Genomic DNA, 26,343 nt, shown 5'->3' with positions numbered 1-26,343 from the left:
CTGAAATCTCAGTATCTTTCTCTTGAACAGCTCTCTTCTACCTGAACTGTATTCCCATCACACCTGTCTCTCCCTCTTTCCTACGTAACAGCTGGTTCGTCTGAGATTGTAATTGCTGAGAATTTACAGACAGAATCTCAGCATTAAATCTTTTGCTTTTTCCACCTTTTCTGATGTGTGCATAGGAAAGCTATAACACATTTTATTTACATTGAGGTATAAGCATTTAGAGGACCAGAAAAACTCTTTGGGGCAGCTCAGAAGAGTTAGTGGGAAGCACATGGGCAGACATTTAACTGTAAGTATGTAACATTGGTAGATATGTATGAACGCTTTAGAATTCTCAAGGTCTACATGTAACTCAGTTGCTTTATTGGTGTCAGTATTGTAATTTACCCTTGCCATCTGTGAACCTCCTTGGCTCCTGCTCTAGTATAAAATAGAAAAAAGAAAAAAAAAAAAAGACTGTTCATTTTAATGTTAGTCAAAGCCTAAGAATGTCTTCTGCAAAACAAAACCATGTATTAAATTACAAAAGCAATTGGATTTTCTGGTTTTGCTGATTATTTATGCTGTCTCTTCATTAATGTGGGTATTTGGGACTTGCCGTGCATTCATTGATTAAACTATCATTTGTATGTACAAAAAGATAGAATATAAGAGTGTGTGTAAATATTGTGGCTTTCCCCTATTTTAAATCCAAAGGCCATTGATCTGGCAGCACTGTGACCTGCATAATAAACAGAATGTCTTGGGACAGACTTGTATTACCAGTAAAAAGAGTCTGTGCCTACATCTCTTTAATTAAGAAGGGCAGTGTTGAGTTTCTAGTGTGGGCCTAGAATACTTTTTTTTTCCTTAAGGCTGTTTTTTTAAAATAGTTCTATGGAGGTATATTTGATGTACAATCAATGTGTACATTTAAAATATATATTAAAGTATATAACTTGAATTACTTTTTCATATGTGTACATACATCTGTGACGCTATCACCACTGAGACAAGCAACGATGCCCATCATCCCCAAAAGTTTTCTTGTGTCACTTTGTAATCTCTGTCTTCTCTTCTCCCGCATCCCCAGGGAATTCTCCTTGGGATTTCTTTTTTATCACTGGAGATTTGTTCACATTTTCTATAATTCTTTATAAATGGAATGTCCTCTTGTCTGACTTCTTTCATGCAACACGATTATTTGGTGTTAATCTCTGTTGTATGTATCAATAGTGTGTTCCTTTTATTGGCTGAATAGTATTATATTTTCTGGATAATTTGTGTATCCATTCTCCTGTTGATGGATTTGGGCTACTACAAATAAAGCTGCTATGAGGATTCATGTACAAGTCTTTGTGTGGATATGTTCTCATTTTTCTTGTGTAAATCCGAGGATATAAATAGCGGGGTCGTATGATAGGTGTATGTTTAACATCATAAATTGCCAAATTGTTTTCCAAAGTGGTTTTATAATTTTACATTCCCACTAGCAGTGTATGCGAATTCCCATTTCTCTACATCTTGTCAGTCTTTTTAATTTTAACCTTGTTAGTATGTGTGCACAGTAATGTCTTATTGTGGTTCTAGTTTGCATATCCCTGATGACTAATGATGCTGAACATTTTTATGTGCCTATTTGCCATGTATATGTTTTCTTTGATGAGGTGTTTTTTCAGGTCTTTTGCTTATTTTTTAATTGGGCATAATTGCCTAGTATTAACTCAGTTATTAAATTTTAAGGATTCTTTGTGTATTCTACATACAGTTTTGTTGTCAGATATGTTTTTGCAACTATTTTCTTCTAGTCTGTGACTTGCTTTTTCATTTTTGTAACAATGTCTTTTAAAACTTGTTTTTAATTTTCATACAGTGTCTTTTGAAGAGCAAAGGTTCTAAGTTGTGATGAAATCTAATATATTGCTTTTTCCTTTTATCATTTGTACTCTTTTTATTTAATAAATAAATCCTTTCCAAATTCAAAGTCAGTAAGATTTTCTCCTAGAAGTTTTATTGCTCTAGCTTTTACATTTAGATCTATGATTTATTTCTAGTTACTTTTTGTATAGGGTGTGAGATAAAGTTTAAGATTATTTATTTATTTAGGCATATGGATGTCCAGTTGTCCTAGCACTATTTGTTTAAAAGAGTATTTTTTCCTCATTGAATTGCATTGGCACCGTTGCTGAAAATTGATCATATATATGTGGTATGGACTATACTCTGTTCCATTGATCTCTATCAGTAACCCACTGGTTTAGTTATTATATTATAACTTTATAGTAAGTCTTGAACTCAGATAATACAAGTTTTCAACATTGTTCTTTTGTTTTCAAAACTGTTTTTGGTTATTCTAGGGTTTTTTCATTTTCATAAAGATTTTAAAATCAGTTTGCTCGTTTCGACAAAAATGGCTTTCTGGGATTGTGGTTGAGATTGTGTTGACTCCATAAATCAGTTTGGAGGAAATTGTCATTTTAACAATATTTAGTCTTGCAGTTTTTGAACATGGTATAGTGCTCCTTTTATTTCAGTCTTTAATTTCTCTCAGCAATGTTTTGTATTTTTTAGTATACCGGTCTTTTATATCTTTTGTCAAATTTACCCCTAAATATTTCATTTTTTTGATAATATTTTAAATATCAATTTTCAATTATTTTTTTGTTTACATATAAATATAATTGATTTTTGTTATTGACCTTATATCCTGTAACCTTGCTAAACTAACTCATTAATTCCTGTAGCTTTTTTGTTAATTCCCTAAGATTTTAGAATTAGTCTGCCTGACAAATAATGACAGTTTTACCTCTTCATTTCTAATCTGTATATATTTTTAATTTTGGAGAAAATCTGGGTTTTAGAACTTTTTTCCTAGACCTCCTAGACCTGTGGAGCAGATTTTGGATTTCCTCATTAGGAATTCTTGAAAAATAAAAAGGAGATTATTAAATCCTTGTATCCATTCCTTTATTCATTCAATGGATATTTAGTGTATGCTAAATACACTATCTAGTGACTAGTGGAAGAGACAGACATATAAACAAGTAATTACAACTTAATAAGTAAGTATAGTAAGAGCCAGAGTAGATATGCTTTGGGAATTTAGAGGCAGAACTGTTCAGAATCAAGGGGGAAGAGAGGCTCTCTGCAGGCCCTGCATCCCTGGATGGGAGTGACTGACTCATTGTTGATAGGAAAAGGTTTAAACAACTCTGTCCTGATAAATTCTACATCCTACCCATCCAGACTATCTGTATTTACTTGATTACTATTGAAAGCCTGAAAGAAATACATACATCTTTATAGATGTTTCCTTCCTTCCTTTTCCTTTTCCTTTTAATCATAGATGGTATGGCCCAGCCTTTGCATCTAGCCTTAAATCTCACTTACCTAAGGCCAGGGGCAATTCAAGCAAGGCTGTTTGACCTGGTGTTACTGTTAGTACTAAAATTTATGCTGCTATACTCATAAGAGCCCTATGAGTTGTATACTGTTGCCCCATTTCTACAGTGTTGTGTTTTGCTTTTTTAAAAAACATTTTAGCTTGTATTCTTTTTTTCCCCTCATAGCAATCTTTGAGGTCTTTATATTTCTCCTGCCATATACATTTTAAAAATTTTCCATTGATTTTAGAAAGAGAGAAAAAAACACAGATTTGTTCTACTTATTTATGCATTCACTAGAAGCCCAGTGCATGAATTCATGCACCAGTGGGGTCCCTCGGCCTGGACTGTGGGATTGGGCCGAAACCGGCTATCTGACATCCCCTGAGGGACCCCAGATTGCGAGAGGGTGCAGGCCAGGCCAAGAGACCCCACCAGTGCACAATTGGGGTTGGAGAGGGACGTGGGAGGGCTCCAGGGCATGTCCAGCCTGTCTTGCTCAGTCCCGATTGGCCGGAAGCTAACCAGCAACAAGCTAACCTACCGGTTGGAGTATCTGCCCCCTGATGGTCAGTGCGTGTCATAGCGAGCAGTTGAGCGGCCTTAGCATATCATTAGCATATTTCGCTTTGATTGGTTGACCAGACAACCCTACACTTAGCATATTAGGCTTTTATTATATAGGATTGGTTGACTCTTTTTTTATTTTTTTATTAAGGTATTACATATGTGTCCTTATCCCACCATAACCCCCCTGACCTCCCCAACTCGTTGACTCTTATATGTGCCCTGACCAGGGATCGATCATGCAATCTTAGCATATCCAGATACTGCTCTAACCAACTGAGCTACCCAGCCAGGGTCCTGCCATATACATTCTGAGGGGGAAACATGCTTTTGACTTTGTAGCCTCAGGATATTTACCAGAGTCTGGCAAGTGGGAAGTGTAAAATAGACAATGTGTATGTTGGTATAATTTCTCTTTAGTTCGTGGCATAAGGTAAAGATGAGAGAAATCTCTTTAGTCAGGCTTTGGGTTCCTCCAGATAATATAATCCTATATAATAAAAGCCTAATATGCAAATTGACCAAACAGCAGAATGACTGGTGGAACGACCAGTTGCTATGACATGCACTGATCACCAGGGGGCAGATGCTCAACACAGGAGCTGCCCCCAGCTCACAGGCCCCAAGCCGGCCAAGGCAGGTGCCAGTGGAGGGCCCCTAATTGCCCCGCCGGTCGCCCCATAGATCGGTCCTGATCGCCTGCCAGGCCTAGGGACCCTACCCATGCACAAATTTTGTGCATCCGGCCTCTAGTTAGATAATAATATCTAATTTTACAGATAAGGAAATTTCTCCAGGCCACCAGAGAGTAAATAACTTTTGTAGTGAAATCAGTATTCCCCCCCACCCCCGAATTCAGTATTTTATTGGTTTGTAAAATTGTGTAATTTTGGAAACACTAACCTAGACCACTCTTCATTTTAGAGGAATCTTGCTTGCTATCATAGAGGAAGATAGTTTAAAACAGTAATATTAGAAGTAACTGTTTTATTGATTGCTTACTATGTACCAGGCCTGTAATAGGTGCTGTGGATGCATGACTTCATTCAATTTTCATAAGCACCAGGAGTGTAGGTCTTATTTTATTTTATTTATTTTTATTTTTAAAAAAATATATTTTATTGATTTTTTACGGAGAAGAAGGGAGAGGGATGGAGAGTTAGAAACATTGATGAGAGAAATCGATCAGCTGCCTCCTGCACACCCCCTACTGGGGATGTGCCCGCAACCAAGGTACATGCCCTTGACCGGAATCGAACCTGGGACCCTTCAGTCCACAGGCCCACATACTATCCACTGAGCCAAACTGGTTCGGCTGTAGGTCTTATTTTAGAGTAGCTGGGTGGGTCATGGTTTGTGATAAACATATTTACTACTCTAAGAACCTAATCAGAAGTCTTCCTTCATTGTTTTTCACTAGTGATTGAAAACTTAGAGTTATGCATACTTTATTTTTTTCTAAAACCATGACTCACTCTTGCCATCACTTTATTTTGAAAAAATCTCTCCCCTTTCTGAACTGAGAATTCCAGAAGGCAGAGACCAATATAGCAGAGCAACATGGTAGGAATTGAGTATATGTTCTTGACCTAGTGAATGAGTGTATCCAGCTCATCATGGGAAACATGCCCATCAGGCCAGCATGCTAAGTAATATGGTATTCAGTTTTCTATTTCAGTGTTTCTTTCTCCTTCATTGGTAAGAACTGACCTGCCCATAATTGTGTTGCATGTGTTAAGGCTCTCAGTGATCTTAAGACTATTAACAGACACGCCTTATACATTACTGAATGCCTAGAATGCAAGTTTGGCATTATGCCTTCATTCTGCAAGAATGAATAAGATAATCCCTGCCTCAGGTAGCTCATAGATGATTAAGTAGATAACTACAGTGCACAAAGAATGCACTGATGGGGGTGGGGATTTTCACTGTGAATTCGTGGCATAAGGTAAAGATAGCTAACCCAGCAGGGGAAGGGAGTGGGGTTGCACTGTTGTAAGCACTTTGCACATAATAACTCTTCTAATTATACAACCCTGAGAGTTAGTACTGTTGGTGTTCCCATTTTACACTGAAGATAACGAGAGGGCTAAGGTCACACAGCTGGTAAGTTGTGGAACTAGAATTCAAATGCAGGCAATGTGGCTCTAGTGCAGGGGTGGGCAAACTTTTTGACTCGAGGGCCACAATGGGTTCTTAAACTAGACTGGAGGGCCGGAACAAAAGCATGGATGGAGTGTTTGTGTGAACTAATATAAATTCAAAGTAAACATCGTTACATAAAAGGGGACGGTCTTTTTTTTTTTTTTAGTTTTATTCATTTCAAACGGGCCGGATCCGGCCCGCGGGCCTTAGTTTGCCCAAGGCTGCTCTAGTGTCTGCTCTTAACCACTATGCCATGCAGTCTCTTGCAAGTCTTGAAGTAAAGGGGAAAAAATTGAGAAATATAAATATTTGTATCAAATTGGCAGGATTTATTGTTTAACTGGCTATGTGGTCAGAGAGAAGGGAAAGTCAAGATTGATTGCTAGAGAAAAGGTGTGGGGTTTACAGAGATAAGGTGTTCAGTGCATTCAATTTGAGTATCTACAGGTTGAGGCGCCACCCTCCCCAAGTTACAAGAGGAGTCAGAAACTTGAGAGATACTAAGCGCTGAAAACAAGATTTGGGAGGAGTCAGTGTTAAAAGAGTTGGCTAAAAGCACCAGCATAAATTTTGTCCCCTTACGAAGGGAATGTAGGGTAAGAGCAGCAGGCCTGAAAGAGAGATCAACATTGTCAGATGTGGAGAGAGGTCCAGTTAAATGAGATCTGGAAAAGAAAATCCTTTTCATTTAGCAGATTGCTCAGTCTGCTCTATCAGCCACAATTCTGGGGTCTCTGGAATGGTCTCAAGAAATTGCCTTGACAACTTTCAGTTCTGGCCTCTGAAAAACCCTTTAGGACAGTGGTCGCCAACCGGTGGTTCACGGACCACTGGTCCGTGAGGTCTGAAAGGTTGGTGACTGCTGGTTTAAGGAAACCTTTGGAGCAGCGGTTGCTAACCAGTGGTCCCACTGGTTGTCCGTGAGGTCCGAAAGGTTGACGACCATTGCTATAGGATATGAAAGTCCTCTCCCTATTAGGGTGTCAACCCCTCCCTATCCTCTGCACTGTCCAACATTATAGGGTACTCCGACCCCCTGAAGTTCTTAAACATTATGGTCATGGGGGTTGGGAACAGCCCTGGGAGCAATAAGGGACAATATTCTGTTTTGTAATTGTGTGTCCAGGGCAGTCATTGGAGCTAACCTGAGTGAATCAACCCCCCAAGTAATGGACAGTAACACTACAAGAAAGAAGGAAAGTACTGCACAAAGTACCCCTGAACTGGAGTATGGAATAAAGGGAACATCAGTTTTATATTTCGGGACAGAAGAGCAGCATATTTAGTAAAGAAGGCAAGGCCTGGCATTCCTTCCCATTAGCCCAGATTAGGAGGAGCTGTGACAGGGGAAAATAGCCTGCAGGACCCCTCCAGGATCTTGGAGATAAGAGATAGGATCCTAGATTCCTTTGGATTTCTAGGTGTCACCTCTTTCCTCCCATCTCCAGCCAAGATTGTTCCCTGTCTGGAGAGACTGAGGTTGCTGTTTCGGGTTATACCAGATCCCTTTCATTTTCACATTTGGGGGTCTTACCCGGGAACTCCCTGGTGATGTCATCTTTGTGGGAAGTAGAGAATGTAATGAAGGGAGGGGAGTCAAGAATGCTTTGCTTTCAAAGTTATTTCCCTCTCTTGCTGCCATTCAGTGTGCTATATCCATGAGATGGCTTCTTTCCTCCCTCACCCCACCCTTCTTTAGTTTCCTGGAAATGGAGTGGGGTCTGGAAGAGAGAAAGGATGGAAATTCCCATTGCATCTCTCTCTACTGTGCAGTGGTTGAGATGAGGTTTGGGTGACGGGGGTGGGAGCGGTAGAGAGATGGAGTCAGCCCTGAAGGGAGAGGCCAAGAGACTGCTGAGCCAATGGTATGGGCCTAATTACTCCTCTGCCTTGAACTTGACTGTAATTGTGGTTTCTGGGAGCCAGCGCATCCTGGAAATCTGCTGGGACAGCGGAGATTTGGGATGGAGTTGAATTTTCCGCTTGGACCAGCTTGCCCAGCACCCATTTTTGGTTGGAAGATAGGGTGAATTCCTAAAGCTCAAAAGGGACAATTAAGATAGCCAGGACTATCAGGCCTTCCTTTGGAACTGGATGAGAGGTTGTATACTCTGAAATCCTGGACACTTTTGAAAAGTTCAGAGAGGCAACAGATAGCAATATCTGGGGAAGAGATATATATGCTAGAAGTTAGGAGATCAGTTCTAACTTTGAGGAAGGGCCTTAATGTCCCTACACCTTAGTTTTCCCATCTGTCATTTGATTTGAACATCTGTCGTTTTTTACAGGGATATTCCTAAATAATTGATGGGAAAATACTAGACTAATATAAGGGAGCAACTTAAGTCCCTTTTTTTCCATGGTGGTAATAATAAAATAGCTAATGTACATCGCATTTATTGTGTATCCTGTGCTTAATATTATAACAATCTAGTGAAGTAGTTCCCTACCTCTGTTATAGACAAGGAAAGCTGAGGTGGAGAGATTACATATCTTGCCTAAGATCACAAAGCCAGTGTCAGCATCAGGATTATCAACCCAGTGATTTGATTCCAAAACCTGTGCATTTGGCCATCAGACATTAATGGTAATCTGCACTGTGTGTTACACTTGTGCCAGGAAGCACCCAGAGCCAGAGTGGCTTAGTGAGGTTTGGCTGTTGGACTTGGAGTCACTAACCCTGGGACCTCAGGCAAGTCCTCTATCTTCTCTGAACTGCAGTTTCCTCATCTATAAAATGTGTATGTTCAGAGTTGTTCTGAGGATCAGATGAGATGCTGCCCAGCACAATACCTGCCACTCAGCAGATCTTAATACATGTTAGCAGAATCTGACCTTATATAAGGAGAAATAGCAGCCCACCCTGCCACCTTGAATTTGTGATCTGGTATTTCAGAACACTGACATGCATTAAGCGTTGATCTATATAGCAAAGTAAAATGAATGGTGAGAACTCTCTAGACAGGGAGCAAATGCGTTAGAAGAGAAAGGGCTCTGAAGTTAAACTGCTTGGGTTCAAATACCAGCTTCATCTCACTGGATGCATGAATCAAGCAAGTTACTCAGCCTTTCTGTAGCTCAGCTTCTTCATCTGTAAAATTATGACATTATTATATCATCCCATGGGTCTGTTGTGAGGATTAAGTAAAATAAGAATGGCTAATAATATTGTGTTCTTACTGAGGACCAGATCCTGGTCTAAGCATTTTATTTTTATATGTTTTTAATAATTTGGTCTTAATAATCCCATGAAATGGGTACTGTTATATCCTTGTTTTAAGAGTGAGACGAAGAAAAGTTCAGTAACCTGTGTAAGATCACATACCTGATAAATGTCAGAGCCAGCGTTTACATCTGGGCAAGGGGCTCAGAAACCCATAGCCTAACCATGCTATCTTATCTCAGTAAGTGCTTCAAAACATGATAGCTCTTATCCTCATCATTGGTATCCCTCTATCAGTCAGTCACTGTTTCCTAAGAGTACCGGTATGTGCTTAGACCAGTGGTTCTCAACCTGTGGGTCGCAACCCCTTTGGGGGTCGAATGACCCTTTCACAGGGGTTGCCTAAGACCATCGGAAAACACATATATAATTACATATTGTTTTTGTGATTAATCACTATGCTTTAATTATGTTCAATTCATAACAATGAAATTGGAGGTCACCACAACATGAGGAACTGTATTAAAGGGTCGCAGCATTAGGAAGGTTGAGAACCACTGGCTTAGACCCTGCTAGTCATTGTGGTCTCTGTCAACAAAGCATGTGGTCGACTTTCTGCTCTTAAGTTTATTATTTATTTAGAGAGAGACAAGATCAGGGTGAATGACATAATTTGAAAACAAGTGCTAAGTAAGAGATACAGTGTGGATTCAAAATGCAGCAGAAATGAATTTAGTTACTGAAAAGACCATTGGAGAAGGTGGACTAGTTCAGAAAACTTCCTAGAGAAGATAGTGCGTACTTGAGTTCAGCCCTAGAAACTGGGCCCAAGGGCAAGGGTGCTTTAGAGTGCTAGAGTTGGGTAGAATTTTAAGATTGTCATTCATCAGTCAACAAGTTTTTAATGAGTATGTACTACTCTGTGCCTGGCCCAGTGGAGAAGACGATCAGTATTGATTGCTCAGTTGCCATTGTTTTTCTCTTGGTCAGTCCAGGTGTGTTTCCTAAAGATTATGTCGTGCAATCCGGTAATACCTAATTAAAATACTTTTATTGCTCTGCCCTAGGTGGCCCCTTGTTAACATAATAAAACCCCATATAATATGCTAATGTGATTTGTGCCTGGATATAATCAGGGCACATTTTCCAGGTCCCTGGGAAGGAACCGCAGGGACAATTTGGTTCATCCATTCCTGTCCCCATCACTTTGCCCCACACCCGACCCCATCACTCTGCTCCACATGCACACGCACATACCCCATCATACTCTATATTTATGAGGAAACTGAGGCCTAGAACTAATCCAGACCTTCAAACCCTGGGACACTTTATTCAAACTACTCTGTGCTGCCAGATAATAAACAATAAGCTCTGAGCCAGTGCAAGTGCTGTGAAGTGTAACTGCATAGGACAGATGCTTATCATTTCTCTTCACCTATAATGGGGGTATAAGCCTATCTCCCAGCACCAGTAAATCTTGTCTTAACATTGCTTTCGCTGTTGTGCAGCCCTCTCAATATGAAAGATTTAATTCACTAGGAGAAGTAGAGAGACAGCAGCACTTGCTGGAAGTGGCCAGGGCCACTGCTCTGAAAACCCTTGTCTTCCCACAGAATGTCCTGGCACTCCCCCAGTGGAGAAGGCTGCAGCTGGTGTACTCTCTCTATTTGTATAAGCTCCATTGGCAGGCCCAGAAGTGTCCGGATAGGCAGGGCCAGTGGAGCATTCTTTTGGTTTGTGGCCACTCTACCTCCTGTCGGGGAAATGTGTCTGGGTTTGTTGCTTGGAGTTGTCTTAGGCGAGTTTATGTTTTAACAGCTTTGGCTATCCAGCAGTCTTAGTCCCATCAGTCAACATGAAGGATGGAGGGAGGGTTGCATGGTGATGAAACCGTAGTGACAGCTACAGGGGTCTCTGGCTGTTAGGGAAGTCGACTCAGATTTTCTCTGGCTGGCCTTCTGTCAGCTTCCTAACCCTAACTGTGTCTGTCAAATAGAAGACATAAGTCCCTCCTTCAGAACAGGTATTTTATTAGACAGAACACAGATAGAATACTTGATGTGCTTATTAGCCCAAGTCAAATGCTTGAGGGATAGAAGGATGCAAAGAATATGTTGATTACTCCTAAGTCATCATTAGAGAGTGAATTGAGGAAAGCTTCCTGAAGGATGGGAGTTTCCAGGCAGTTTTTACAAGGATGGAACAAGGAATTTGTAGGGAGCCTTTTGCAAGCTGGGAAAGAACCTCCTCCACCCTCCCGCCTTTCCTCTCTCTGCTTCTGCCGAGCTTCCTGAAGCTACTAGCGAGGATGTCGAGGGTAGGGACACGCAGCCTGTGACACTCTGGGCCCCCACCCCCCATTACAGATGTTGTGACTAGATTTGCATCTCAGCTGGAGAAAGGGTGCTGCCTCCCTGAGGTAGGAAAGGGATTGCAGAGAAGAGCAGCCATTCTACCACCTGCTCAGGTTACCACCGCAAGGTATTGGCTTTATGGTTTAACCTCAGCAGTTTTAAAACTAACTTTCCTCTGCCACCAAGTAATTTCCTGTCAATTTTGGTACAAAGTTGAGGGAGGCAACTAATTTAAAATCTACCTTAAATTAGAAGGGTGAATCTTCTGAGCCAAATGAAGACTTCTTAGATTGGCCATTAACTCTGGGTTAATTGTTTTATAGATTATTCTTCATTTGTGCCAATGATAAAAAATGACTCAAATAACAATTCTATTTATGCAAAATATAAAGCAAGGTATGCCATGCTGGGATACAGAGATGAAGTTAGCATGCATCAGCTCTTCAAGAGCTCACTAGTCCAGTGAGCAAGGGAGAAAGGTCAGCACCGTGTGGGAAGTGCTTTGGCAGAAATACGTACCAGGTGCTATGGGAAACAGAGAAGTTATCGGAGGGGCCGCTCGGGGCAGGCTTCTAGTTTCCTGTGACTGGTTTGAGGGCTGAGAAAGAAGAAAAACTGTGGTACAGCTGTGACCAAAGGAAGCCCGACCAGCACTGTCCAATAGAAACAGAATGCAAGCGACACGTGTTATTGACAATTTTCTAGGAGCCACGTTAAAAATAAAGAGAAACAGTCCTGGCCAGGTAGGTCAGTTGGTTGGAGTGTTGTCCCATATACCTAGGTTTCGGGTTTGATCCCTGGTGCATATGGCAGGCAACCGATGGTTGTTTCTCAGTGGCTACCCCCCACAGCTGAGATATTTCTCTGGAGCTTCAGCTGCTGTCTTTGGGAGCTCGGCCAGCCCTTTTGTGCCTCCTCCCTTCCTACCAGTCTCTATGCGGTCTCCACTTCCCATCCTTGGTTACCAGGGTTCTCTCCAGCTAGTCTTCAGTTGATTATCAACACACATTATTCTGTTTAGTGGATGTTTCACTGCTATGTGTACAGAATTGAATTCTAGAAATCTGGGAGATTGAAGACTTTAGGACAGGGGTCTTCAAACTATGGCCCGCGGGCCACATGCAAATACAAATATTGTATTTGTTCCCGTTTTGTTTTGTTTTTTACTTCAAAATAAGATATGTGCAGTGTGCATAGGAATTTGTTCATAGTTTTCTTTTAAACTATAGTCCGGCCCTCCAACAGTCTGAGGGACAGTGAACTGGCCCCCTGTTTAAAAAGTTTGAGGACCCCTGCTTTAGGAGCTTATTAACCTGTTCTTACAGCCAGGTTAAGATGTTGCTCCCTGCTATAAGTCTACAGAACAGTCTTAACCCCTTCCCACTCCATTTAGTCTTTGCTAAAAATATGAAATTGTGAATTTAATCCTAACTTATATGCATTATGGAGGTTACTCAAAATTTTCTCTTGATAAGTGTATGTTTATGATATTTGATGTCTACAAAGTTTATTTGCATAAGTTATCTGATTTCATCTTTCAACACATATGTATTGAATATCTACTGTGTACTAGGTTCTGGAGCTGTTGCATGCTCTAGAGAACAAGAGACAATGAAGCTTATCATTAAACAGGGAAAGCAGACATTAAACAAAAAAAGCACCCAAATAATTAGTTGCTATTGAGTTAGGCACTGCAAAGGGAAATTACGGGGGAGATCCAGCCTATGGGTGTCAGAATATGTACACAGGGCCTCACTGAAGAAGAGGTAGTTACGCTGTGTAGTAAAGAATGAGTGTGAGCTGCCTGGGCCAAGGCAGAAGAGAAGGCCTCGGGGGTTGACATATAGTGAGCAAGGAGGGGCGTGGCAAGAGATGACGAGACTTAAGAGTAAGCGTGAGGATGTCACAGAGGACCTGTTAGGCCCATGGTCGGCAAACTGCGGCTCGTGAGCCACATGCAGCTCTTTGGCCCCTTGAGTGTGGCTCTTCCTAAGCCTTAGGAGTACCCTAATTAAGTTAATAACAATGTACCTACCTATATAGTTTAAGTTTAAAAAATTTGGCTCTCAAAAGAAATTTCAATCGTTGTATTGTTGATATTTGGCTCTGTTGACTAATGAGTTTGCCGACCACTGTGTTAGGCCATGTTAAGGATTTGGAACTTTATACAAGGACAGTGGGAAACCACTAAAGGGTGATATATGTTCTAGTTTATTTTTTTTAAAAGATCACTCTGACTTTGTGTAGAGAATGAATGGGTTCTGGAGGAGTGGAAGCTGGAGTAGATGTGACACTAGTTGTAGGTGAGAGAGAATGGTGTCTTGCACCAGCCTGTGATGGGGAAGGCAGACATAGGTAAATTCCAGAAATATTAATGAGTATTATCAGCAGGTCTTGGCTGTAGATTAGATTGGAGGAGGGGAATGTCAGACATAACTCAGATTTCTGCCATGAGCATTGCATTGTGTCCTGAGAGGAAATGTTTGCACGTGAGAACAGGCTTGGAATGGGGAGATAGATTTCAGTTTGAACACTTTCACTTTGAGGTATTGGTGAAGAATGGGATAATGCACATTTGTCATTGAGAAATTTAGGCTTGGAGAGGTTGGACAACTTGCCTAAGGTGACATATCCAGGAGGAGGCTGGGCTGAGCTTGAGCCTGTACAGCAGATCCTTGAATAAAGTTGTTTAATTGTTGTTTGGTTACAATGTTGATAAAATGCTATAAGATTTAGCTGTTATTTAGATCAGTCTGTGATAAAATTGATTTAGTTATACATCGTTTCACTGTAGTTCCAAGAAACTATCAATAACTTTAAGTGAGGACTTACTGTATTTTATTCCTAAAGCCCTGCTTGCCAAACCACACCACATGGGCTATATGCTAAGTATTAAATGTTGAATCAAGCCCTCTCAACATACCAGTTCTCTCTTCCTCCTGCACACACACCTGGCTGCCAAGTTGTCTGCTCTGACAGTCAAACAGTCCTGAACTCTCTTTTTCTTGAAGAGGCCTCCATAGCAGTAGGAAGGAGGGCATTCCTGGCTCTGCCCTCCCTAGATTTAGAACACGCCAGGAGTCGTCCCCTCTTTCTATTTATTGTTCACTCATTCTTGTCCTGCTCACCCCACCCCTGATACATGTTGAGCATAGGTCACCCCATGGAGTGTCCATTTGCATGGGACTTTACTCTGCCAACCGATGTTTATTGGTGCCAATTCAATGTCAGTATGAATTCTCTGTCAGGTACAGTGAAGAAGGAAACTTCATTCAGTGCAAACAGTTCAGTTGTGATACAGCACAGCTGTGTAGCAGCTCAGTAATGTTACAGATCAGTTATGAAACACGAGGCAACAGCACAGCTGTGAAATGGCCCTGAGGCGAAGTGGCTCCTCTGCTCCAGTCTGCCCCACCTCCCGGCTGGTGTGTAGACCCCTGCTCTGCTCTCCTCTGGAAACACAGCCTCTGGTGGAAAGGGAAAGTGTGCTCTCTTCAAGCCAGAGGGGAGCTGGCATATATGGAGAAGTTCCTGCCTCCAGTCCCTGATTGGTCAGTTCTCATGCAGATGAGGATTCCAAATCTTCACAGTTTTATTGGTCTAAAAAGCACTGTCCTAATTGGTCGGAATGGAGTAGTTCTGATCAGTGAAAATTCTGATCTGACAGGAAAAGTCTGTGTTTTGGTTGAAATACAATTCCAGGAACTCCTTTATAAGGGTTGACTCAGATAGCAGGAACACAGTGCAGGTAGACAGGCAGTTCAGGGCAGGCTTTTCCCTGCAGTGTGGCATGTGTGAGAGACCCCTGTTTAGAAATGGCTGCTGGGCTCTGTTTTTTTGTGGTTTTTGTTGTTGTTTTAAATTTGAGCCCAGTTAGCCACCAGGTTTCCTTCTTGGTAGGTCTCTTCTTTTTTTAAAAAATATATTTTTATATATATTTTATTGATTTTTTTACAGAGAGGAAGGGAGAGGGATAGAGAGTTAGAAACATCAATGAGAGAGAAACATCGATCAGCTGCCTCCTGCACGCCCCCCACTGGGGATGTGCCCGCAACCAAGGTACATGCCCTTGACCGGAATCGAACCTGGGACCCTTCAGTCCGCAGGTCGACGCTCTATCCACTGAGCCAAGCCGGTCAGGGCGGTAGGTCTCTTCTTTCTCAGGGTCCACAATACTTTCAGAGAATTTAACAAACATTGCCTCTTTGATCCTCACATCAGCTCTGAAAGAAAGGACATGTATTATATATTCCTTCAGCAAACATTTTTGAAGCAGGCACCCACCACCACCAGTCACTATGCTGGACCTTGACTGGTGATAGAAGGATGAATAAGATTCTGTCCTCATTCTCAAGGAGTTTTAGGTCTCATAGGGAAAACTGATGATAGACTCAGAAGTTAAGGGACTTATTCTGAGAGTTCCTTAAAGTTATGGCCCTCTGAATAAGGAATCATGTGGGCTGCTCGTTAAAATAGATTCCACACCACAAACCTGCTGAATTGGACCCCCAGGGTTGGAGCCTCCAGTGATCCATACACTGCTCTTCAGCTAGTAGATGATCCAGGTAGATGTGAGCCTTTTCTGGCCACATTGCCAGAGACCTTTTTCCCTCCATTTGCCTTGCCTTGTTTTACAGATGAGAAAGCTGACGCAAGTGGAAGTCAAGGGCCCACAGTGAATTAGAGACAGAGCTGGAATTAGCTCCTGAATTTCCCGGATTCCTAAATCTAACCTATTTCTATAACTCACTCTATTCCAGTGGTTCTCAACTTTCCTAATGCTGCGACCCTTTAATACAGTTCCCAATGTTGTGGCGACCCCCAATTTCATTGTTACAAATTGAACATAATTAAAGCATAGTGATTAATCACAAAAACAATATGTAATTATATATGTGTTTTCCGATGGTCTTAGGCGACCCCTGTGAAAGGGTCATTCGACCCCCAAAGGGGTTGCGACCCATAGGTTGAGAACCGCTGATCTAGAGTGTTAACTTTGCACTCTGGTTCTTATTGAAACTGCTTTCTGAGTCCTTTTATTTCTAACTAGAGGCCTGGTGCATGGATTCATGCACAGGTGGGGTCCCTTGGCCTGGCCTGCACCCTCTCACAATCTGGGACCCCTTGGGGGATGTTGGATAGCCAATTTCGGTTGATCCCTGCAGGCCTGATCCAGACAGGAGGGAGCCCGGTCCCCACAGGCCTGATCCAGAGAGGAGGGAGCCTGATCCTGTGCATTGAGTGTCTGTCCCCTGGTGGTCAGTGTGGGTCATAGTGACCGGTTGACTGGTTGTTCGGTTGCTTAGGCTTTTATATATATGGATTGTATTCAGTAGTATAAGCTCTCAGGGAGCATTTGTGTCATGTTCTATCAGCAGGGATTGTCTGCAAACAGGCCTCTTTCCTGTGGGGATATACAGGCCCAGGAGGCTATTTGCCAGCCTCAGACCACAGGGAAAATTCTACCCAGGGGCAGAATCCTTGGGGAGTTAGGGTGCCAGGAGGCTGCTTAAAGCTCCACCCTGGTAGATAAGGGAAACCAGACCAGTAAGGCCGGGTCATGGTTCAGTGAGTGTGGATTTTATCTGGAGCTAAGGTCTTGGCAGGGTAGCTCCTTCCTGGTTAACTGCTGCTCCTGGCTTTGGGGAGGGACTCAGGAATATTACTTTGCTCCTAGGCCAGCCTTTGTATAGGGTGCTTTTTATCTCTGTCTATCATATGTGTTATGTATTTTTATATACACATCTACCATATGTATTCCATAAATCATGTATGTCATGTGTGTGTGCACATGTGAGGTGCACAAATTACGTGTGTGTATATATATATTATGTGCATGCATGTGTATATATGTATATTAAAAAGAAAATAGGAGAGAAGTTCTAATAAAGACCAGTTAGATCTACACATGGCCACAGATCATATAACTTTTTGTTTAGGAGCACAGACCTTGAAGTCAGACCAACTCTTTGCACATCTTTTTTTTTTTTTGTAAGAGAACATTTATTGTGTAATCACAGAGGTAGATAAAGTAATCCCTAGAAGAAATGGACTTAGGAAACAAGTTATATAGATAAAGGAAGGGTCCTTGGAGCTTGGGAGTGAGGAAGCTAATTTTAATGTGCCTGAGTGGGGGGCGGGGGGGAGGAAGGGGAAGGAAAGGAAAGGCATGGGTGTGCTCCGGGGAGGAGAGCGCCCTTTATGTACATCTTAACTCCACTTTTTAACCTCTCTCTTCACTTGTCTGAAAGCGGATGTACTGCCTACCTCACCAGGCTCTTATGACGATTAAGTGAGGTAATGTATGTCGAATGTTTAGCACAGGGCCTGGTAGGTAATAAGAACTTAATCATTATTATCACAGAACAGGGATATTCTAGACCTTTTCCTCATTTACATATTTGTGGTGGGATGAAGGTAAGGACAGAGAGACCAGGAACCTCTGTTGAGGGGTTGATGCCACCCAGCTTCAGCCAGTTGTCACCGTGTGACACTCTAAGCCCAGTGGTGCCAGAGCTGATGTGGTGATGGCAGTCTCTTATCCTGTGCCGTGCAGTACAGCAGTCACTAGCCATAGGTAGCTATTAACCAGCTGACCTGTGGCTAATACAACTGAGGAACTGAAATTTAAATTTTAACAGCTCATGTGGCTCGTGTTAGATAGCACAGGTCTAGATTCTAGAACGTTTTTTTTCCAGTTTTATTGAGATATAATTTACATACAGCACTGCATAAGTTTAAGATGTACAGCATGACTTATGTATATTGTGAAATGATTATCACATTAAGTTTCGTTATTATCCATATATTCTAGAACACTTATTAAATGATGAACTAAGCTGAATATTTGCCTTGAATGAAGAGGAGGGAGGTGTGATCAGGAATGATGGGCAGGGTAATTTGGAAAAAAAGCCAGAGGCTGTAGCTTCAGGAAGTTTACCTTCTTGTCTGGCTTATAGATACAGTAATGAGGAACAGAGTAGGAAGAACATCTGGGAGAAGGAACAATATGGGCAAAGACAAAAGCCAGAAGCCATAGCAAATGAAAGGAGAACAGTGACGAGCAGGGACCAAGAATAGAATAGAGCCTAACACTGGGGACCTGTTCAGAGCCACCCTGCCTTCATGGATCCACAACTTCATCTGCACAAGCCTGCAGACCAGGCAGGACAAGCAAACAAGCAGTTGCATTGGGTATTCGTGCTGCAGGAAGCACAGGTCCTGGAGCTGTGGCAGGCATTGGAGGCTGACCAGCATCAGGCAGCCTGTTAGATGCCATGGTTTAATGGCCTAGCTTGAAGACGGGATGGCCTTTCTCTGGAGTATAAAAGGAAAACTCTAAAACTGGTTCTCAACCTGTGGGTCGCGACCCCTTTGGCGGTCAAATGACCCTTGCACAGGGGTCGCCTAAGACCATCCTGCATATCAGATGTTTACATTACGATTCTGAAGTAGCAACGAAAATAATGTTATGGTTGGGTCACAACATGAGGAACTGTATTTAAAGGGCCAGAAGGTTGAGAACCACTGCTCTAAAAGGTCTTAAGCAGCAAAATGACAGAGCAGATTTGCATTTTAGTAAGCTCACTCCACTCCATTGTGGTCAGTTTCCATACCTGGGTCCATGATAGCTTGATTGTGGTTTTTCTTTGGAACCAACCATTTCCAGTGTCTTGTCTAGTTTATGTCTTGTTTTGTTTTTTCTTTCTCTTTCTCCTTTCCTGTGTTGCTCTCTCCTGGGCCCCACGCTCTCCTCTTCCTTGATGTCCTTCTCTCTCTGATCCAAAGATCAGCCAGTAAAAAGCAGTCTCACCTGCCCAGGTAAGAGGGGTGCCAGGGTGAGGGAGGGGAGACCCCCCCCTTCTTCTAAATTTCAAAGTTATTTATTTGAATTGTGTTTATTATTTGGAGAGCTAGCACCTTCACATGGTTCAGGATTTAAAAGTTACAAATGAAAATATAATGAGAAGTTTCCAACTCCATCCCTGTGCCCCAGGCACTCCGTTTTCCTTCCTCGGAGGCAACCAGTGTACAAAGGGCTTATTTTGTGCCTGGTCAGAAATATTGTAGGTATTTTATGCATGTATAAGCAAATATTTTAACATATAAACAAATAATTTCCTTTTTTTCTCTTTTAGCCACTTTTTTTTCTGTCCACATAATTCTGCATCCTGCTTTTTTCACTCACCAACGTGTCTTAGAGACCATTCCTTATGGTGTATAATGAGCTCTCATTCTTTTGTAGGCGGGCTACTGTGTCATTACATTGATATTCTGCACTTTATTTAACCAGTCACCCATTGTGAACATGTAGATTCTTTCCAGTGTTTTGCCACTGCAAACGGTGCTTCCACGAGTAGCCTTATACGTTTTGCTGTAGATGTAAATAGGAGATCCCCTTCAGAGGGCAGCAACTATTGATTAGGAACTGGCCATTTGGACACTTCTCTAAAAAGGAGAGGCATAGCAATGATTTCAGCTTCTCATGTCCCTGCAGGGGTCCTGTTAAAGAGGAGACCGAGCAATACATCTTCTAGTTTGATGATCTGATTGGTACCTTGAGGTTTTAGGATCTTAATCGTTTCTAAGCAAGCTGCTCAGGTGGTCGGAATGGGGCTGAATATGGGGTTAGAATACTACCACCAAATAGCTAAGATTCCTGTTCTCCTGTGGTACCCACAAGATGAATGGAATTTTCAAGGTTTGAGTCATTTCTGTACCCTCCTTTCTAGAAAAATGTACCAAGTTGCCGGTTACCCAACAGGTGAGAACCAAATACCCAGTTACCCTCCTAGAGACACTGGGAGAGGGATGAAGAAATGAAACTAAAGTGGGGAAGACCATCTCTGTTGCCACCACTGCAGTCCTCTGCTGTGCTCATGCAGGCTTCTGTATGTTTTTGACTCGCCATGTCCTTGCCCTCCAGTCTCCCCTTCCTTTACCTAAAACTAACTGGCTGTTTATTTTTTCCTGTCTTTTTCTCGCATTCATTTTCTCTGGTGCTCTGTTCTGTTCCATCAGCCCCATTGCAGCCTGGTAAGACCCAACAAGTGTGTGTATTTGTGCACATCCCATTCTTGCCATTGTCTCTTTGTCTCCTGACTCCAGGAAGGGCTGTTTCCCTTCACACCTTGCTGGGTATTAAAGAGGTCATGTTAGCCCTGCCAGCTTAGGATGCCAAATAGGTGGTATTGCTGGTGGAGACATGGCTAATCTTCCACCAGGTGGAGTGGGTTTCAGGTAGAGGGTTGGTGTCTTAGTGCCCAAAACGTGGGGCTGCTTTTTACAGGGTTTTTCCCCAGTACAACACTGGTCCCTCCCTGCCCACCTCACTGATACGCTTTTATTATTCCTTCTCCAGGTTAAGTAGCCTGTCTTTGGGAGATTCAGCACCTGAACGCAAGTCCCCTTCCCACCACGGCCAGCCTGACTCCTCTGAGACAACCGGTAACCTCCTTCTTGGGCATTAACACATTGACACAGAGGTGTACTCATACAGACTAATCCGTATACCCCACTACAACTACCCCATGTAAAACTCCTTACCTTTATATGCGCTCATACTGTGTACTAGGCATCTTTACATGTTGTATATAAATTTAGTCCTATATCAATTGTAGAAAGTAGATTTTATTATCTGTTTTATAGATGAGGAAGCTGAGGTTCAGAGGGGTTAAGAAATTTTCCCAAGTGCACAAGCTTGTAAGGGACAGAATCAGGACCTGAAACCAGTGGGTTTTAAATCTAGAACTCATGCTTTATCCATTGCAAGAAGCAGTCACACATACCTGCACACATGCACGAAGCCTAATACACACCCGCAAGGATGGAGATAGGCGGGAGTTACAGCCTTTCTTATTTTCTATGTTTGTGTATGGATGTACATGTGAAAAAGGGGTTTTCTCTTGTCATTTATCCTTCCCTGGATTTGGCAAGGGGCCAGACCTGGGTCACCCTGCATGAGTTGTCCAGCTCTGCAGAGTCAACAAGCCCTGGCGTCCCACCTGCTGCATTCACTGGATGTAATTCATAGAAAACTTGCAGTCTCACTGGGCTTCAGTCCGGGACTGCTTCTCTGTAATGTTAGTCTTCAGCCTGGAGTCGGCCCTGCCCTTTCTTTGGCCAGTCTCACCCAGACAGAGAGAGACAGACATGTACAAGAGAGACAGGTATCTCAGGGAAGGTGATTTCTTGTATGGAGTACAGAATTGATCACTGAGGGAGGCATGCCATTGCCATAGCATGTGGACAGGCTAAGTCTGGGGAGTCTGGTTCGTCTGGAAAGACTTTCTGGAGGAAGGAGCATATGGGGCTGTCCTGGGATGGTCTTGGCGTGTATGCTCTGATCTTCCAGTGACCGTGCCCACTAACCCCCTGCTTTCTCCTCCTCACCACTCACAGGCCTTGTTCAGCGCTGTGTCATCATCCAGAAGGACCAGCATGGCTTCGGCTTCACAGTCAGCGGGGACCGCATCGTTCTGGTACAGTCTGTGCGGCCCGGTAAGTATTGCTTCCCTCCTGCCATGGGCAGTTCTCACAAAGCCACCCTGTATGTGACAATGCTGCATAACTTGGAGAACTTATATGTCATTTCTCTGAGGGCCTGGGAATTACTCTAGAACCGGTTCCCAGGAGCATTTGGGAAGGTCTCCACAATGGTAAGCCACAAGGCAGAGTTTCTAGGGATGACACTGGATGCTCCCTTCCCCCGTTGGGAAGTGTAAAGAATAGCATCAGTTAGCTGCCTGGTTGCCCTCCAAGGGAGCTCTTCACACTGGGTCAGAAGATGCCAAGGAGGAATCAAAGACCGGCTTTCTTCCTGCCCGCCCTCACATCACCTACTCAGTGCACAGGCCATCACCCTCTGCAGCTGTTACAATGAGATAGGCACGCTGGTCCAATGTATTTTCAAATACAGTGAACATTAATAAATTACCAAAAGATACATGATGGCTATTGGACAGCACAGGGGAGGAAATGGTGTTTGGAAATTTGTGGTTCGAGATAGTTATTTTTCTTTTAATCAGTTCCAGAAACCTTCTTAAAAGGAACAGGATTTTGCCCTGGCTGGTGTGGTTCAATGGTTAGAATGTCAGCCCACACACAGGCACAGAAGGTTCAATTCCTGGCTCCTGTCAGTGGCATGCAGGAAGCAACCAATCGATGTATCTTTATCACATTGATGTTTCTTTCTTTTTTTCTCTCTCTCTCTTTCCTTCTCTCTAAAAATCAATGGAAAAAATATTTTTGGGTGAGGATTAACAAAAATAAATAAATAAATAAATAAAATAGGATTTCAGGAGTAGCTTGAAAGATGGAAGTGAAAACCACATTGGCAGGTAGGAATGTGGGAGGGGGGAGTAAAGAGTGGGAGGACATGGTAAAGCAAGTCAATCAAGTAACCAATTAAGTATGAAAGAACTTCAAATATTTAAAGCATGTTGATATGTCAGGTGAGAGAATCATTGTTGTTAGTAACCCAGGCTGAAGAAAACAGGAAATGAGCACAGGGTAGAGCGTAAAGCACGTGTCCCAAAGAGGGACCTGGTGACATGGTTTAAAGAAGACAGGAGGAAAGGGGTAGGGAGCAGGCTAGCATGTCACCCTAAGTACAGCGCAAAATGGAAGGCAAATACACTAAGTAATTTTGGAAAGACTTGGGATTTGTTTATGGGAAAGACAAAAAGAGAATTTCAAATTTATGACCAAAATGAGGTAAATGGATCATACAATAACATACACAATTATTGCAACTTAACTTATCAGTGGGAAGTTTGTTTTTCATATCCATGGCTAGAGTTCTGAAAAGATACTTTTTTCTTTGCTTCCCTTGTTCTCTCAAGGTTCCTGGACTGGGTGAAGCAGCTAGTGGGACTGCCAGTAACTTGTACTTTGCCTGTGTGGTCTCTTTGATACAGAAAGTTTGGAGATCCCCTCCAGTGAAATATGAATTCAGCACTCCTTCAGTTTTTCCTCCTCTTAGGCCTGAGTAGAGTCAGACCCAGAGAGGAAAGAACAAAAGGATGGGTTACAGCAAAATAGGAGTTTTGGAAACTATGTGTGTGTGTGTGTGTGTGTGTATTTTGGGGAGGAGAGAGGAAGAGACTTCATTTGGATTGGCATTGAAATCACAAGAGTAACACAGCAGTTATTGTCTTTTCAGATATTAGGTTCCTTTGGTTCACTCTTTCTCAAAGTGTAGTCTTTGTTCTGCCTGTATCAGAATCACCTGGATGCTAGAAAGGTTGAAGTCTGCAGTCCTGGGCCCAGCCTCAGAAGTAATCACTTTCTGGCCAGGGGGCCAAGGAATAGGCTTTGTCATAAATTCCCCTGGTGATTCTTGTGCTTAAGTCTGAGAACTTCTGCTCTAACTAGTGACCTGGTGCACAGATTAGTGCACATTGAAAGGAAATTAATTAGAAGGTGGCCAGTGGGGACTGGGCAAGATAGGCCGGACACACCCTGGAGCCAACCTCCCACAGTCCCTCCCCGGTGTCTGTGGAGTGAGTGGGGTCCCTCCGGCAGGTGGGGTTCCTCAGCCTGGCCTGCGGGGATCGGGCCAAAACCAGCTCTCCAAGGGGTCCCGGAGTGCGAGAGGGCACTCTGCAAAGTTGCTGTCATGCAGGGTGTGGAATGCAAATGCAAGTGTGCAGTAAACCAGATTTGGGGCCGATAGTGCCCCAGCAACAACATAAAACACAACCGAAGGTGGAATCCTACGGTCCCGTGAGGAATCGGGCTCCCTCCTCTCTGGTTTCGGGGTGCGTCACCTGAGAACCGCCGCTGCCAAGTCACTGCAGCTCAGCAGCTCCTGCCTTGAGCATCTGCCCCCTGGTGGTCAGTGCATGTCATAGCGACCGTTCGGATGGTCAGACACTTAGCATATTAGCCTTTTATACTAGTATATATAGATTCCTTAACTCTGAAGGTTTCTTTTTTTTTTTTTAATCACTAAGTTATTAGAAGTCACTTGCGTTTCATACATTCTGGCAAAATGGCTCTTTCTTCCACCTAGCTCAGATGCCAGACTTCTGAAGGCCAGGCCACAACAGAAGGGCCAGGGTCTGGGAAGAATATGTGTGCTTTATTTAAATGTTCCTGGACACATCCCAAGATCAAATAAGAGTTACTTCTTATTATCCAGTGGGAAAACGAGTTTACTGTATTAAATATAATTGCTAATGTAATGATTCCTAAGAGAAATATAGAGAAAAGGATTTAAACAAGAGCTTTTAAACAGTGGCTCGTAAGCTCTGAGAAGTCATAAAAATACTCTGGGGGTTCATTAAAGATGATGATAACGGTTTTATTTTCTATATAAGAACTGTTTTAAACTATTTCCAGTGTCTTCCTTTCTTTTAAAAAAATATGATTTTATTGATTTTTAAAGAGAGAGAAAAGAAGAGGGAGAGAAAGATAGAAATATCAATAAGAAATATTTATTGGCTGCCTCCTGCACACCCCTTACTGGGGATCAAGCCCACAACCCAGGCATGTGCCCTGACCAGGAATTGAGCCAGCGACCTCTTGGTGCATGGGGCTACATTCAACCAAGGCAATGGTTTCTTCCATTCAAATGGACCAGATTAAGATTGTGACTGAATGCCTAGAGCACAGAATGTGCTCTAAAATTATTTGACTGAAGACTGCAGTGGTTTTGACCACTATGTAGTTTTAAATGACCTAGAGTTTATATCCAGGAAGCACAAGAAACACTAACACTGAGACAAGTGAATGAGAAGCATAAAAATCAGGTGTTTTTGTAAATCAGTCCCCAAATGATCGTTAAATCTGTAAGTTGCATTCATCTGATCAAAATAAAACTCTCACAAAGCACATCTGGATGTTTCTAAGAGTCTTAACAGAAGTTTCAGTGTTGACTACATGCTCAGTTGGTTGAGCATCATCCTGTGCACTAAAGGGTTACCGGGTTTTTTATTCTGGTCAGGGCACATACCTGGGTTGTGGGTTTGTTCCTCCAGTTGGGGCACGTATGGTAGGCAACCAATCAGTGTTTCTCTCTCTCCCTTCCTCTTTCTAAACATGTCCTCTGGTGAGAATTAGAGAGAGAGAGAGAGAAAGAGAGAGAGAGAGAGAGATATGGATGACCTGGTATAGTCCACTCTAGTTTAAAAGTGGTTTTGTCACTGGAGCAAAGTAGGATGTACACATTTGAGGTACTTAACACAGAAAGGTGAGAAGAAATGTTGGAGGGAAGTGATCTAACAGGGACCTTGGTTTACACTCAGTGACATCTGCAGGATGTTGCCTCTGCTGACCAGGCCTTCTTCTTACAGGGGGTGCAGCCATGAAAGCCGGTGTGAAAGAAGGTGACCGCATCATCAAAGTGAGTGACCTTCCCTTTGCGCATTTCCATTTCAATACCAGCTATTAGTTAGCCACGGAGTTAGGGAGTGGTACCATGGGCGTGAGCACAGTAGTATACGGTGACAGCGGCTGAGGACTAATATATTCTAGCCCTTCTTGACTCTAAAGTAGCCATGCTTCCAGAATAGGTTTTATTACTCCCGATTCACCAATGACCAAAGCAAGATTGGGAGGGAGATGTTGAGACCAGTGAAGGACTCAGTGCCTTCAGATTCTTGGATTGCTATTCATTGTCCTCCATACAATGCGGACTTTGGGTCCTTGTCAGTTCTAAACTACTGTCATCTTCCCTGTGCATTCAGCGCTTTCTTCTGGAATAAAGTCCTAGAGCCATTAAGTCCGTTGACATGTGTAC

General features: G+C 42.6%; 1 protein-coding gene across 7 annotated transcripts in view; it reads left to right on the top strand.

Annotated features, from left to right (window-relative positions):
* Positions 1-26,343, top strand: part of ARHGEF11 (Rho guanine nucleotide exchange factor (GEF) 11) — an 84,363-nt gene that overhangs the window by 15,583 nt on the left and 42,437 nt on the right. For 5 of the 7 annotated variants that reach the window (XM_014540857.1, XM_005867612.2, XM_014540859.1 and 2 more), the window contains 5 exons: positions 19,389-19,421; positions 20,622-20,636; positions 20,962-21,047; positions 22,002-22,100; positions 25,898-25,947. In XM_014540857.1, the coding sequence (XP_014396343.1) occupies positions 19,389-19,421; positions 20,622-20,636; positions 20,962-21,047; positions 22,002-22,100; positions 25,898-25,947 (283 nt within the window). The remainder of the gene's footprint in view (positions 1-19,388; positions 19,422-20,621; positions 20,637-20,961; positions 21,048-22,001; positions 22,101-25,897; positions 25,948-26,343) is intronic. The other 2 variants (XM_014540858.1, XM_014540860.1) reach the window with 2 other exon arrangements.

This window comes from Myotis brandtii, unplaced genomic scaffold, assembly GCF_000412655.1.
Source record: "Myotis brandtii unplaced genomic scaffold, ASM41265v1 scaffold250, whole genome shotgun sequence".
In the NCBI taxonomy this organism is placed as follows: Eukaryota; Metazoa; Chordata; class Mammalia; order Chiroptera; family Vespertilionidae; genus Myotis; species Myotis brandtii.
Note: the sequence above shows the minus strand (reverse complement) of the source record. Positions and strands in the feature narration are given on the sequence as shown.